We start from the raw sequence: 16426 nt of genomic DNA on the forward strand, positions 1-16426 counted from the left end.
ATATAGCTTAAAGAGTGTATATAAATACACTCTAAGACCAGTACAAAAAGACCTAGAAGGCCCAAAACAAGAAACCCTAGCCCATTCAGATAACGGATATCGTTTAGGTTTTGGGGGAGTTGTGAGACCCCTGTCACAACCGTTCGAGGTGGCAACTAACCGATTCAAGACACAAATCAAAAGTTATGGGAGGGGGAGGGAAAGGGACGTCGTCGGTGAGCAAAGTGAGAACTTGTTTATATTGTTTATTTTGTTAAAAATATGGAATTGTTTCAAAATGATGGAATTTGCCCCATTCTCCAAGGAACACCCTTAAGAATATTATCCACCTCATTTTGAGTAGAAAATCTTTAAACAATTGTACTGTTTGACATAGGAATAACAATTGTTTTCCAACTCATAGCAACAAAATCATTCATTTGCTTAACTGATGATCGATTATGAGGATCGTATTAATTTAAGACAATCTTAAATAAATAAAAATTAAGTATATTAGTTGGGCACATCATATTATGGTGCATATTCGGATTAGATAATCTGACATTGTTTTTAGCTAAAAATATAAAGAGCTTTCCACAAATTTTGTTGTGGAGTTAATAACATGGGCAAAGTCCCTTATAATTGAATTCCAATAATAGTGAATTGAACCTTGAAATGCACATTCCTTTTCCTTGTAGACACAAATATTTATTGATGGCATAGAACGGAGCAATATACTTTTCAATAATGTGCAATTGTGCACACATGCATAATGAGTAATGACATCCACAAAAGACGCCAATTTTACGGCATCAATAGTAATACAGTAGAGGAGAATTAATGTCTACCATTTGAGCTTGCAAAAGATAACATTACACATGGTCTCATTATCATTTGCATCTCCCAAATGCTCCAGAAATTCTAAAAATGGTTAAAAAAAATATGGATCACCATTATCCATATGGCTGGCTAGTTTATTTACCATTACAATCTATATAGGCATTTATTATATACAAACACCCCCCTCTCGAAATTAACTAAAAAGACTTAAAACTCGTCAATAACCAACATTCTTAGAATTTGTCGTCGTTAAACCTATACCAAAACTCAATAACCTTTGACACTAGTATATTTCAAACGCCAGCTTTTAGTTTTGTCCCCGACTCCTTGCGACATGATAATTAATTTCGTGGTTGAAGCTTGTTAGTGTTGTCCAATTCAAACATAGGATCATCTATCAAGAGGAGAATAACAACCATATTTGAGCTTCTCCTCGAGACAATTGCTCTTAACTTCGGGTGGAGGGATAAAGCAGTCCATAGAGAGGCCTTGCACATTAAAGGCAACATCGTCAATGACCCAAGCCTCTTCCATTCGTAGGATCGTGGGACCCGACTTGAAATTATCCCCAAAACGGGTAATGATGGCATGTGTTTGACCAGAATGGGCGATCATAACTCCTTCCAATGTCCGATAGTCCTCAATTTTCGAGCCCATTGTGGTCTCCCAGTACTGTGGGCAAGTACCAGGGGACTGAATTCGGGTCAAGTAGGAGTCTTCTAAGTAAACTAGCAAGCCACTCTTTTGGCTGAAGTAACCAAAGGTTACATGCTTGATTGTCTCGGCCGTGTTATCGCAACGATCAGCAAGGTCATTTTGATCAGCACATAGTTTCAGCACAAAGCAATCTATGCCCATTATCTCCTTCTCTCCCATGTACTGAGCTACCGAGAATGCATCTGATATTGCCATGGGATCTAGACCCTATAAAAAATGTTCATTATAATTACCAAACTGTTGTTTAAATGGGAGAATACATAAGCAATTGTACAAAATTCAATGATAGCAATATCAGTGCATAAAGCATAAGGAGGCTGTAAATCACATTGTTATAAATGATTGAAATGATCGCGTAACACAATCAGTAATCCATGTTACTATGATTTATCACACAAATTATTAGGAAATTGAAAGAATAATTTCATCAGTGAAGGAAAAACGAATCAGAACCTTAGCACATTTAGGTATGTGAATAGAAGTCCCAAGCAACACAGCTAACAACCAAGAAAACAGACTAATCCAAGTAATGTCTTCTCAATATTAAACTTGGTATGTTTCTTCAACTCATGTGTACGCCTATAATTTGGTGGATTGCCTTTAGATGTAAGAAGGACGGTCCTCCCAAATGACACAAGAATTTCTCGTAGTACTAAACCATGCCTAAAAAGGTGAATTAAGATAATAAGATAGGGTGTCCTTGAGAAATACTAGAAAAGAAAAAGTGATCTATAATCCCATGTTACAACTTGACTAGTTCAGAAATCCCACTGATGAGTACACTCCTTTTGTTTAGAGGGTGAGGAACAGCTAAGATCTTAAAATATTAGGGGAGAGTCCTTCAGATTCTCTTTCACATCTGAATCTGACATATATTTCTTTTGGATACCATGATCATTTTGTTAAAAATATTCAATTATTATTTATTCCCCTCCAAATTACAGCAAAATCTTAATAAATTCCCACTTAAAGCTAAAGCTAGACCTTGTAAACGGGTCAATCGGGTCGGGTCAATTCCAGTTAGGTCATTTTAGTTTTGCAAAGACTCTGGTGGGGTCATTTTCGGGTGTATTGTTATCGAGTTATTTAGGGATAATATGTGACAAACATTAGTGTCGGATCAGATGGAATAAGATCAATTCAGGTTGGAGTCAAATTCGGGTCATCTTTCGGATTTGGATTAGGTTAGTTTTGTCGGGTCTATAATAGTGTGTTACATAAGACTAGCTAGTTGCTATTACAACGAACTCCCAAAAGGACACCTTAGCAGAAAGAAGTCAAGCATTTACAAGTGAACATCAAGGTTTGTTGGCCCATCATCATGCTTCGGTGTGTTTATGCAATATACAACGGGACCAATACAAAGACAACTCTCTCAAATCATCAATCACCTTTTTTTTACAACATTTTTAGTGCGTTTTTTTCAGCTCAACATGCTTGGAATCAATAGCAGGTACACAGGAGCTTTCATACAGAGGTCAGCATGTGAGATAACATTTCAAAACAAATTTCTATTGCGTCATAATAAACAAAGGAAACCGCTTTTTTATAAAAAAAATGTACCATAATAAACATATAGTTATCTTAGAAAAAAGACGTGACAATACGATTTGAGATTGAAATTCTTTCGCCTCCCTAACTGCAAATCTTAAGTCCGCCACTGTGAGTGTGGCTAATGGCTAACTTCCGAATTAGTATTAGCCACGGTTATTGACTTTTAGAGAACAAGGAGGCACGATGATTGATATCACGATCGTAACCAAATATTGAACATTTACTACTATTGTATGGACTATGGACCATAAATTGGATGTTTCACCCGGATAATAAGGCAGATTGTTACATAGGAAGGCAATATTAGAAAACATGTGAACAAAATTTATATACATATTGATAATTGAAGTATACTCTCTGTGTCCCAGTCATTTGTTGTCCTTTTCCATTTTTGGTGTATCGATCAATTGTTGTCCTTTCTATTTTAAGAATGAACTTGATAAACAATTTGATCATTCACGCTCAATTTGTTCCACTTGTCATTTAGTAATTGGCTCTCTCCTATTTCCTTGATCTTTGTGCCAAATCTAAAGGACAGCAATTAACCGAGATAGAGAGAGTATATAAGAGCAAAAGAAGAGAGCATTTAGTAGCTAATAAACACAATCAACAACCACATTGACTTGAGTGGACAGTCCGTTGTCAAAAATTAAACACAATTGATCACTGAAATTGATTTATTGTACGTGTAGTACAGTGCATTCTTCAGGTCCAAGTAATAAGTGTGTAGGACAAAATCATCAAAATAACTAGTCAAACAAACTTACAATGCATCTGCTTAGGAGAGTAACAACTAACAAGATCCGGATTGCTAGTGTCCATTTGTTAGGTAAGAAATCTTTATCACACAAATTTGGAATTAAATGTCTCACCTACTAACACTACATTTATTTTCCATTTATGCTTGTTCATTTAGCCCTAATCACATCACATCAAATATTGAAAAACATTTGCTTGTGTCATACAATTTTTTAATTTGCAAAACAAGGTTATTGATCTAGTATAGTTGTAATGGAAGAAGTATGTGTCGTATTGTGAAGACGGTTTCAACTTTTAACCATAGAGAGATGTCACACGTGAATGTCCCAAATCGACACAATTATGATTACTTCTATTTCCACTTGAATTTAAAACAGGATTTCAGTGAGCTTATAAAATGGATTCTCCCTCTTTTCAATGGAGCGGGTTAAACCCATACATAGACCTGGCAAACAGGTCCAGCGGGTCGGGTTTAGGTCGGATCGGATCGGGTTCGGGTCATTTTCGGGACAACTATTATATTATCAAGTTATTTGTGGATAATAATCAGCTTGCAACAATAAAAATTCGGGTCGGATTATACTGTGTGGGGTCAATTCGGGTTCGAGTCGGGACAATTTTGCCAGGTTTACCCATACATATATTTAAATGAAGCTATCAATTTGGCAAATTAAAATTCTTTTTACTTAGCCAAAACATGAGTATGAGCTTATATTGTTTATTTGTTAAAATTAAAATTCTTTTTACTTACCCATGGTTTTGACATGTTAACTAAAGCCTTAGCTTCAAGGAAAGCTTATTTTGTTTATTTGTTAAAATATTAGACAAAAGGAAAGAGTTATCTTACATGTTCAAATGTGGAATGATTTCAACTTTTAGCACATGAAATGTGTAGGACCTAATTGGAGTATAAGGGATGCGAATGTTGGTATGACAACCTATTTGGTATAGACCTAGAGGGTAGAGGGTTCAATCTTTAATCTTTATTAAGATCCCAACCCTTCACCTCTTCTTACTATAATCCTAGAAATGCCAAGCACATGCTACCATATAGGCGTGAGAACTAGACATCCAATAACCCATAATTGTCAATGTGAATGCCCATCATTTGCACAAACATCTATTCCTACTAATTAATTCCACCACCAAATATTACCACTCATTTAAGAATCAACTCTATGAAAAGTCTTAATTCATCTACCTAATGTGATCTACTTCTCTAGTGTGTCCTATATTTGTAGTATATGTCTTGTTTAAAAATGTGAAATTCCAAATAAGAGTCGGAAAGTGTTCACTTTATAAACTCGAAAGATTTCCGTTTAAAATTAAGTGACAATATGGCAAATTGATCGATCAGTAATCTCATTTTTAGTCGAGGAGTGACATTCACACGTGACGTATAAGTTTTAGTAAACCTACCCATCAATGAGTCTTGTTTAAGATGATAGTATATTAGACACCAAACCATTAACTTTGTGTCACTATTACACATTATAGGTGATAGAAACATTGAAAATTGCAGTCACCCAAAGTGGAGGGTAAATTTCAATCTCAAAGGGTGAAAATCATCTCCCAAACTAGAAAAGAGATGCAAACGCTAACCACTATCAATTGTATATCATGTATTCGTAACTAACATACAACTAGATGCAAACACTAACCACTATCAATTTGTTTAACTTTGGTAAAATACGTTTTTTTTTTTTAAAAAAAAAAGTAAAGTAATTGTTTGGGACAAAGGGTGTAATAAAACAAACAAGAATTTAAGAGGAACCTGGAGTACACGGCGAAGAGGGCGAAGGCGGCCTTTAGCGGCATGTGAGCCAAGCCAGGGGGTGTAGCGCCAAGCCACATTACCATCACTACCAGCTAGAACTTTACGTCCATCAACAACAAGCTCAATAGACCATTTGTTAGGAAGCATCTGCCACATGACAAAGCAACCCTTGTGAGACGCTCCAGCAGCCACGACAGCGGCTGGTGAGCCGCTTGAGCCGGGTTCCTCAAGCATGGTCATGCTCACTTTCCCTGTTGCAAACACATTCTTGACTACCATTTTTTCCAGCCTTTTGCACCCTGTTGCTGCCCTGAAGTGCTCTATTATGTATTGGGCTGATGACGACACCTGCTTTACACGTATTAATCAAATTTACTCATACTTTAATCCAATCCAATCCAATCCAATCCAATCCAATGGCTTTTTTTGCCATTGGTGATCAGATTACACAGCCTCCCTCCGTATAAATTGAATTTACCAAACTCGTATTATATATTAAATAATAAGAGGAAGGGTAGACAATTTAATTTAATTCACGTGTTTGCGTTACACTTACTAACCAAAATATGATTACTCCCTTAATTGGTGTGGGTCAAGCCACATTTACTGTAATCAACACCATTAACCAACCATGCATATTTCCCAAGATATTTTGAAAATACTCATTTTTCCTTGCAAAACAATGCGTGATACCAAGGATGATGATACACATACTACCTCCGTCACAATCATTTTCACCGGGACGGAGAGAATAAATATGAGTACGACTTGTATGATCTCGTACCCAAGAGCCCAAGACCCAACAATTCATTGAAAGTTTGAAACAAACCCAAAACATACTCCCTACTGTGACTTAAATAATAAAATAAAATAAAGAGAAGGAAGAAACCTGGAGGAGAGAGTGAGGAGGAAGGAGAGAAGTGGGAAAAAGAGGGCAGGCAAGAACACTTAAGAGAAGCTTAAGATCAGATTTTTTATGAAAGAATAAATTCTTAACCCAATTCTTCAATGCACAACTCTTCTTTGAAAGCTTTTTAATTTCATCTTCATTGAAGGGTTCTTCTGATAATGGTGCTAGTCTATTCATTTACTCCAATTTCCAATTTCCAATTTCCAATACAAGGGGAAGGAGAGAAACTAGAGAGAGTGTAGGTGGGTGTGAAATTGTGAATGTCAGTTGTGAAATGAAATGAGCAACATATTATACTCCTTCCGTCTTTAGTACGGAGTACTAGATTATTGAGGTGGTAAACGGGTCACCCGATTGGGTTTTTGAGGGATCTATTTAAGTTGGGTTATTTTTGCCTTGTCGGTTGCTACACATTTTGTTTAGGCTCGGGTCAGGTTATAGATCAATTTCGGATGTTAAAGTGTCAGGTTGTTTCGTGTTGGGCCTAGCTTGGGTTGGGTCAGTTTCGGGTAGGTCTGGGCAACTTTAGGTCCGGATCGAGCCATTTGGTCTGAATCCAAACCGGGCCGAATTCTTTTACATTCAGTCCTCGGTCCACATTTTTTTAGGTTTAAAGTTATTTTTTATAATTTTTATGAAATAGTTTTACTAATTTACCTTCAAAAAACATTACAAACTCAATATTAACGATTATTTAAATCAAATGATAGTTTGATTTGGAAAAATTTAATTTAATTAGTGCATGTGGCAACTGACAAATCACAATTTTCGGTCCAATTAGGTGTAAGACTGAAGCGGACCTAATATATCGGGTTTGGTCCGGTCCAAGATCAAAACTTTTATATTCGGTCTTCGATTTGGTTCAGTCTGGTCGTAGACCGATGCTCACCGCTAGTTTTGGGCGGCCAATAGTCAAAACTCTTTAATCAATTCCAATTTAATTAACAAAAGCGGTTCACAAAGTTAATTTTTTTTATTATGAATCATTTAAACCAATAAATCCTTTATTTTGATATATATAATAACAATATTAATAAGAGTATATGACTTAATACTAGTAATTTCGGATAATATGGAGTCATTTGAAATCATTTATTATCGGATCAATTTCGAGTGGAGTCGTTTCGGGTTGAATCACCTCGAATTGGGTCGGTGGATCAAGGTTTGGGTCGGGTCGGGTAAATTCGGATTTCGGGTCACAATCGGGTGTATTAATTTCAAGTCACTTTCGGGCCTTAGGCCAGCTTTATTGTGTCAGATCATTTAGGGTGAGTTAGCTTTGCCAGGTCAACTCCTTACGCTCTAATTGCGAATTACGGAGTATTTCTTCATTTTTTTTTTTTTTTTTTTTTTTTTTTTTTTTTATGTGTAGGGTATTTTAATCGAGGATTAACAAATTATTTGAGGGGAAAAAATGCTCTTTTTGTTTCAGTTATTTATTTATTTTTGACATAAATACCTGGGTAAGAAAAATAACCATTTGTAACTATTATTAAAATACTAGTCTAAATCCCGCACAATGAATGCGCGATATATAAAATTTTTTTACTTTTTACAGTATTACTTCTCTAGATTTTAGATTAATATTTCCTTAATTTTAATGTTTCACTCATTGTTAATATAAAGTTAATCAAGAGAATATAAATTTTTTTCGTCACAAAATTAATAATAACAATTTATGATTATGTATAATTTATAGTTTTATACCAATTTTAATTTATTTTAGTTAAAAGATTATATTTTAAAGTTTAATGATGAAAGATTATTTTTTAAATGAAGGATTAGTTTAATTAAAGAAAATCTAACTTGTTTCCATATTTAAGTTAGAGCATTTGGAGGGAAAATTTGTTGAGAATCCTTATTCTCTTAATAGATAAGGAGATATGTACATAAAAATGATATGGATGATCGAACTTACTTATAAACGTATTTTAAAAATAAAACAAAAAACAGATAAGCAAAACCCTCAAAAAAAACTAAACAAATTAAGAAATAACTCCGTAATTAAGTCCAAGGGGCTGAACTTCTCTCAATGTTTATTCGCTCGTTTGTTCTGCTATTTGGCTTTTACCTTCCTTCACTCCTCATCTTCCACGCGTGTCCTCTACTGTTTTTCTTTTCTTGTCTATAGTAATCGTTTGGTTCATCAAGGAATTGGATTGACACTGGAAAATCCAAATCATGTGTTGTTATATACAAATTCACATGAATTCAGGAAAACTCGTATAGTTGCGGATGTAGGAGTTGAATTTCACAAAAGTTGGTAACCACCTATGGGGGAGTTTTAGCCTAGGCATTTAAAACTCCTAGAAATATTGAATGCTTATATTTTACCAAAAAAGTAGCAAACAAGCACCCTCCCTTTTTTTATAATTCATGGAATTTTAAATTTCTCATGATTAATCAGGCATTCAAACGAGGTTAATTTTTTTTTTTTTTTTTTTTTTTTTTTTTTTTTTTAGTTTTGACAATCCTTTATCTTTCTTTTTGTTTTCCCTTTATCACGCTAAGGGTAACTTAGGATGGAGTAATTATTATCGAATTAATATAGGCTTAAAAAAAGAAGTAGATAAGATTGGCGGTTAATGGTGATTTTGGAGGATGGAAGAGGAGGTGAAACAGGAATTACACCTCCATATAGAGATGAGAGAGGATTATTACACTATCTTCCACCATATTTCCATCACTTTCCTCCATTTTTTAGTTTATTTACACTATTACCAAAGTACTTTCTTTGTCATGGTCAATAGTTTGCACTTTTTCTTTTTTTAGTGTTTCAGTCATTAATTTACACTTTTTCTTTCTAGTAAATAAACCAAATCATGTGGGTGAGGACCTTTATATTTCCTCCTAATTTCAAGTTGCTTTTAACGTTTTAATAATTGTAAACTCACTAGTATTGGTGCCCGACTTTGCCCAGGCTACCTCTAATTAGCATTAAAATTTATTTTCAATTAAATAAAACTACTTTAAAGTTGCATAACTCATAATTTATCATAATATATTTTTCTATGACATATCTTAAAATTACGATGAAATAAATTATGAGACAAATTCACTACTCTCGCTATTAATATTTTATTTAAATCAATTGGTTAGCTAATTGTTCATATATACTTTCTTTTGTTGTTAGTATTGTTACTTTTATTACATTCGTTATTACTACTGTTACTTCCACTACTCCCGCTATAATTATTGTTACTTTCACTACTGTTGCATTAATATTGTTAATTTCACTACTCTCATTGTTGCTTCTATTACTTTCACTACCCCCCGCTAATATAGTTACTTTGACTATTCAAATGAGTGATTACTAACATATTATTATATCCAATGTTAGTAGTGAGATGTTAATACAATTATTTTCACTATTAACATAATTACTTTTACTATTTAGCCATACAATTTTAAGGGGTTATATATTTATATAAATATATTACATATATGCATTAAATCAAATCGAAATAATTATAGAATATTATATCTTTTGGAAATCTAGGTTGATTTTTTTAGCTTTTAATAGTTTTCAAAATATAACCTACTTATATTATATTTGTGTATGTTAAATAATTGTATAATTATATTATAACTAGTTTAGATCCCGTGCAAATGCACGGTATTTTAGATTGTAATATATAGAGAAATGAGCATTATTAATAATTACACTGTAAATTTACTGTTAAGGTCTATAATATTGATCTGTTCTATTAATTATTAAGATAGAAAAAGGAAAACTTGAGGACAATTTTACATAGAAAAATCAAAATATCATTACATTTACTAATTTTAATAAATATTGTATATTTGGTGTTGTATTTTAGGGAGATTTTCGTATTTTATAAAATCACACTATTTAGTATTTCGGCGATGTATTTTTCAAATAAGAGATCGAAGATATTTGTAATGGAGAAAATTCTTTAATATAACAATTTAAATATATTTATGGTTAAAATGTGATAATAATTATATGAGTAAAATATATAGTAATCTTGCAAACTGACATATATATGGTAGTCTAAAGTATTTAAGTGTAATATATTTCTCCACAAATATTGAGAAATAAGAATTATAAAGTAGGCCAACATTTGTATAGAATAAAAAAAATTTTAAGCCCAATATTTGAGAACAACCAAACCTATTTACTATTAAGGCCCAATTTGTAGTTGAGGGTGATTTGAGCGGAAAAATTCCTAATTTCACCTATTCATTTAGTAAATAGAGGATTATATGATGATACTAATTAATAACGTAAGTGGGGCATGCTTATTTTAAGGAAAATCACCATATTTTGTTATTCTCTAAATTTATACTTCAACCAAAACTATATAATATTTACATTGAAGTCCCTTGGTCGGGTCCATCACATAGTGCTATCGTTTAAAAACTATATAGTATAATTAAGTTGTATAGATTTATTTAATTACATTGAATTTCAATGATTTCTAATATATATATATATATATATATATATATATATATATATATATATATATATATATATATATATATATATATATATATATATATATATAATTGATTTGTCTATCCTTACCTTAATAATCATGTATAAAACAATGGTAAACTATCTACTAGGACGGAGGGAGTAATAATTATCTCCATTCCAAACAAACCCCAAGTCTCATATGTAAAAGTAGACCACGGTAATTGGGTCACTTGAATTAACTCGAGTCGTCATATTGTGTATATCAAATATACATATAGACTTAATAAAGTTTTCTTGGTTTCAATGACCCGATCAAATATGACGACCCGAATATTTATTGTTGCACAATATTCCTTAATAATTCGATAATAACAGACCTGTAAATAATCTGAACTAAAAATGACACGACCTGAACTTACTTGCCCTTACCCAACTCAGTTAATTGGTTTGCAGGGTTTACATTCAGGTCATGTACGCATGGGCCGGTTCATTTTGGGCTTTGGATCATCTCAAATCGGGTTATTTTCGAATCACTGGTTGGGAGAGTTCTCATTTGTTAATGCCAAAAAACCATTTTGGAGAATTGCCTATTTATAAATTAAAATAACCTTGCACCCATCAGGCCATCACCCTTCAGGGCTCCCAAAACAACCTCGATTTACCAATTTTAAAATTTAGTATCAAATTTATACAAACCCTACAAATCTAATCCATTATCTATAATTAGTGATATTTTATTTCAATGTGAATCTAAAACTATTAAAAATAATGGTCTAAATTCGATTTTATTGATTAAAGACCAGATCCGATCAAACCCTTCTAGGAAACACAAATTCTCATTTAAGATGGGTATATCCGTCTTAAGTTTAGGACGGGTCAAGTAGTTAGAGTAAAACAAAAAAAGTAGAATGCATAGGAACAACTAGTAAGCAACATATTTGTCTTGTTTTATATATACATGTGAAATGATACTTGATTTGTTTTAATGTTAAGAAGGATATATTCATTTTAAGAGAGACTCATTAGTAAGGAAAATAGAATCAAAATCCACAGTAGAGTAGCATCAAATACGAATCTCAATATATGATGATCCCTACTCATAGCTCCAAAGTAGCTACTTGTTTGCTAGTTGCTCAAGGCTCAATTCATCACTAGTAAACCTTACAGTAGTAAATTTAGTTGGATAAGATGAGGATTGAGGACTTTAAAGCAAGGCAACAACAACAACAACAAAATAAAGAGTGTAAATGTTACTCCTAGTAACCTAGTGTGTTACATCAAACCTTGGTATTTTGTTGTTTATAATTAGGCTCTCCTTTTTTTATGTGGTTGGCACACGTCTATCGTGTATCAAATTTGGATGGCAAATGCCGAATGTCTCCGATTGATACAAAAAAACTTCTCAACAACATTTGTCAACTATTGTTATATTATTACCTTTTATAGTAAAAGGACATATTAATATCTCATCTATTCTATTTCCTCACATGTCATCTACACTTTAATGGAGGTCTATGTCATACATTTGTTCTTGTCTTGATGGTCGTTTCTGTTTAGACTATTAGGGGTTTCAAATCGCAGAACGACCGATCTATGTGGTTAAGTATAATTCTTGTTTGATTTTGATCCTTTAACTTATATATAATTGAATTAAATTATGTTAAAATTAAAATGGTATTGTGAGAGGACTTAATTTAAAAACGTCTTAAACAAGAGATACTGATTTTTTTATGGTGTATAATCATTGTTGTTAAACTCCTGATCCGGATGGTAGGATCTTACAATTCAAAAAGTGGTGACCGATCCCAATCTTAATTTTGTAGAATCTTACGATTCAACTTGTCTCAAATTTGTTTAAAGTAGAATCTTAACCCGATCCTACGATTATACGACTCGATCCTACATTATTAACATATCAATTTTTTTAGTTACCAAAATTTTATATATGACTCTTAATATATAAATTTACTATAAACGGGAATAATTTATGCGCACATGCTAAGATAATGATGTTTTGAGATTTAAACACGAGATTTTAACATATTTTGATAACACAATTATGTATTTTAATTAATTTGTAGGATCTTCCGATCCTATAATTCGATCCTCTAAACTCATCGATCCAAAGTAGAACCCCAATCCTAACAACATTGTGTATAATAATAACTAAATATGACAACAAAGGTTATTGCTTTTTATTTATACTATCTCATTGTTTAATTTACATCAAGAGAGATTTTATACTTTTCTTTTCAGCTTACTAGGGAGAACTGTGCTTCGCACTTTAAATTTGTAAATGTTATTTATATATTTTAGAAAATTATTGATTTCTTTATTTGAGAAAATATTAACAAAAATTAATGATTTAGAATTTGTCATAGATTTTAATATGTGTAGTTAATATTCTAATTTGTATTTAAGTAATACATGTTACATGACTACTTGATCTACAGTGTTTATACCCGATACCTGCAGTCCGAGTTCTCTCCATTTCCTTAACAGAAATGGACCTGCATTTATTATAAATGGGCCGGATTAAATCTTGTGACGATCTAATGGTTGTTATCGTTTTATAAAGTAATGTTATAATGAATGAAGCGATAACATATATTAAAATATGAGTATATTAGAGAGAAAATAGAGAGAAAAAAATAGAGAGGATTCAAATTGTGATACCTGATATTAACTAATAATAAAAAAATATTATGTTAGTTATATATAACGATGGCTTGAATTTGAAAAATAATTAAACATTTAAAGTATTTATAAATTTTGTGCATTTAATATTAATACATGATACATTGCATATTTTCACTATTTTTAATTAAGTATTCATTGGTTATTGTGCATGCAACATGTATGCATTTGTTTTTTCGTAATAGAAATTTCAGTATGTAGATTATATTACCAGTTGTATTGGTTGTATAGAAAAGAATTTGAGCTTTATAATGACTAGTTTAGACCCCGTTTATTATATGCACGGTACTTAAAATTTAATATTTTTATAAAATTACTTATATTATATTGGTACCTTATAATTGTTTATATTTCTCAACATTGTATTTTACTTTGATAAATGAAAGCTAGAACTGAAAATTAGTTAAGAGAATTGAGTAATGAGTTGAAATATATTTTAATGAAAATAATTTTTATAGAATAAAGCTAATGAGTTTGAATATTATTTTTTTCAATTTTTTTTGTCACAAATGTAATAACAACGATTTTTAGTTTTTGTTTTATGCAGAATATGGGTCAAATCATCCTCTAATAATAGGATTAATAAAAGATTTAGCAATTTATAATTTTATATCAATTTTATTTTATTTTAATTAAAATATTATAGTTTAGAGTTTAGAGTTTAGGGAAAATAATATAATTTGATGAAAAGATTAATTTTAATGAAAATATAATAGATGAATTAAATTTTAATTCTTAGTTTCCTTATTTAGTGAATAAACATAATTATCATTAGTTTCCTTTTTTGAGAATATTCTTTTTGGCGGGAAAATGATTGAAATCACCTATTCTTTTAGTAGATACGGGATTATTTGAACTTATAGTTATACATTACAAGCTTTATTTGAATGAATCCGAGATCCATTATAAAATTATTGATTTTAAAAAATTATAATGAAACTCGAGAATAATAATATATATATATATATATATATATATATATATATATATATATATATATATATATATATATATATATATATAAATTAGGTTCAAATGAAAGTCTTTTACTTACATGTGAGTTATAAGTCTAATCTTTTTCAGATTTCAACAAGTCAAGATTAAATTTAAAAATAAAAAGACTATATAAAACACAACAAAACCTAACTTTTATTCATTTCACAGCCTCTCACTTCTCTCTCTTCCTCCATTTTTCTCTCTGCACCTCTCTCATCCCCCACTCACCAACCCACCCTAATTACTGCTTAATGACTCTACCACCACCACAACCCCTCCGTCCTCCGCCGACAACAACAACATGCAGATAGCGCCCTTCGTCCGTCCTCCATCGGCGTTGTCGTCCCTCCTCTCCTCAACCGTCGCAATCAGACCCGCCTCTTTCCTTTTTTTTTTTTTTTTTTTTTTTTTTTTTTTTTAGATCTGAAATCGTGTGTTGGTGGTGGTAGTTGGAGTTGCGGTGGGTAATGGTGTGGCGGTACTACTGCCGCCTTTTCCCTTCTCCTTTGTCTTTCTCTTATTTTTTTTTTCAGATCTAAGCAAAATAGTGGTTGTTGATGGTGGGTCTTTGGTGGGGCGGGTGGTGCGTGGTGGTGATTGTGGGTGTTCGTGGTGTGGTGTTTGGTACTCGTTTTTTTTTCAGTTTTTTATCTATTTGCGGCGGTGGCGTGGAGGCTGTGGGGTGGTTGTGGGTGTTCGTGGTGTGGGACTGGTGGTGCGTGGTACTCGTTTTTGTTTTCAGTTTTTTTTTTTTTTTTTTTTTTTTTTTTTTTTTTTGTTCTCAATTTATGGCGGTGGCGTGAAGTCGTGTATGGTGCTGGGTCAAGCGCAGGTGTTGGTGGTGGTGGTTACGGTGTTGACGACTTATTTCTTCAACTATTTAAATTACATAATCACTCGACCATTAAAGTTTCACTCTCGATTATCAAAGTTTCACTTGCATACCGTTAAAGTTTCACTCCTAGACCATTAAAGTTGCAATCGTAATTGACAGAAAATACAATTTTTATATTGTTACGTAAATTCAAACTAAAGTTTCACTCAAAACCATTAAAGTTTCACTCCCAGACCATTAAAGTTACAATTGTAAATTAGAGAAAGTACAAATTTGTACAATATTACGTAAATTCAAAATTTGATATTGAAATGGACTAAAAACACTAAAGTGAAATTTTAGTTAAATTAAATAAATATTAGTCCCAAGTACATTATTTCATAAAAACAAATTTTTATATTAAAAAATGGTCTAAAAAAATTAAAATTACACATTTTAAAGATTAAAGTTTGATCGTGAAACATTAAAGTTATATTCAAAAAAATGACAATTTAAAAAATTATAAAAAGTAAAATTAACTAAATTCAAATTTTTATATTTTATATTGTCTAAAAAATTAAAGTTTCAATTTTTAGCATTAAAGTTTCATTAAGTAAAACATTAAAGTTATATTTATAAATCAGTAAAAATAAATAAATTTAAAGTTTAAAATTAAAAATTAGTTAAAAAAATTAAAGTTTCAATTTTAAGATTAAAGTTTCATTCGTAAAACATTAAAGTTATATTTATAAATCAGTAAAAATAAATAAATTCAAAGTTTAATATTAAAAATTAGTTAAAAAAATTAAAGTTTCAATTTTTAGCATTAAAGTTTCATTCGTAAAACATTAAAGTTACATTTATAAATCTGTAAAATTAAATAAATTCAAATTTTAATATTAGAAATTGGCCAAAAAAATTAAAGTTTTAACTTTTAGC

The 16426-nt window shown here is 31.5% G+C and overlaps 1 protein-coding gene across 1 annotated transcript; it reads right to left on the reverse strand.

Annotated features, from left to right (window-relative positions):
* Positions 1-806: 806 nt before the first annotated feature.
* LOC141616926 (uncharacterized) lies at positions 807-6815 on the reverse strand. The gene is made up of 3 exons (XM_074434087.1): positions 6516-6815; positions 5624-5974; positions 807-1743 (listed from the first exon to the last, which is right to left on the reverse strand). Exons 1-3 carry the CDS (start codon positions 6711-6713, stop codon positions 1210-1212), a joined length of 1083 nt encoding a protein of 360 aa, XP_074290188.1. The 5' UTR covers positions 6714-6815; the 3' UTR covers positions 807-1209.
* Positions 6816-16426: the final 9611 nt, after the last annotated feature.

This window comes from Silene latifolia, chromosome X (assembly GCF_048544455.1).
Source record: "Silene latifolia isolate original U9 population chromosome X, ASM4854445v1, whole genome shotgun sequence".
In the NCBI taxonomy this organism is placed as follows: Eukaryota; Viridiplantae; Streptophyta; class Magnoliopsida; order Caryophyllales; family Caryophyllaceae; genus Silene; species Silene latifolia.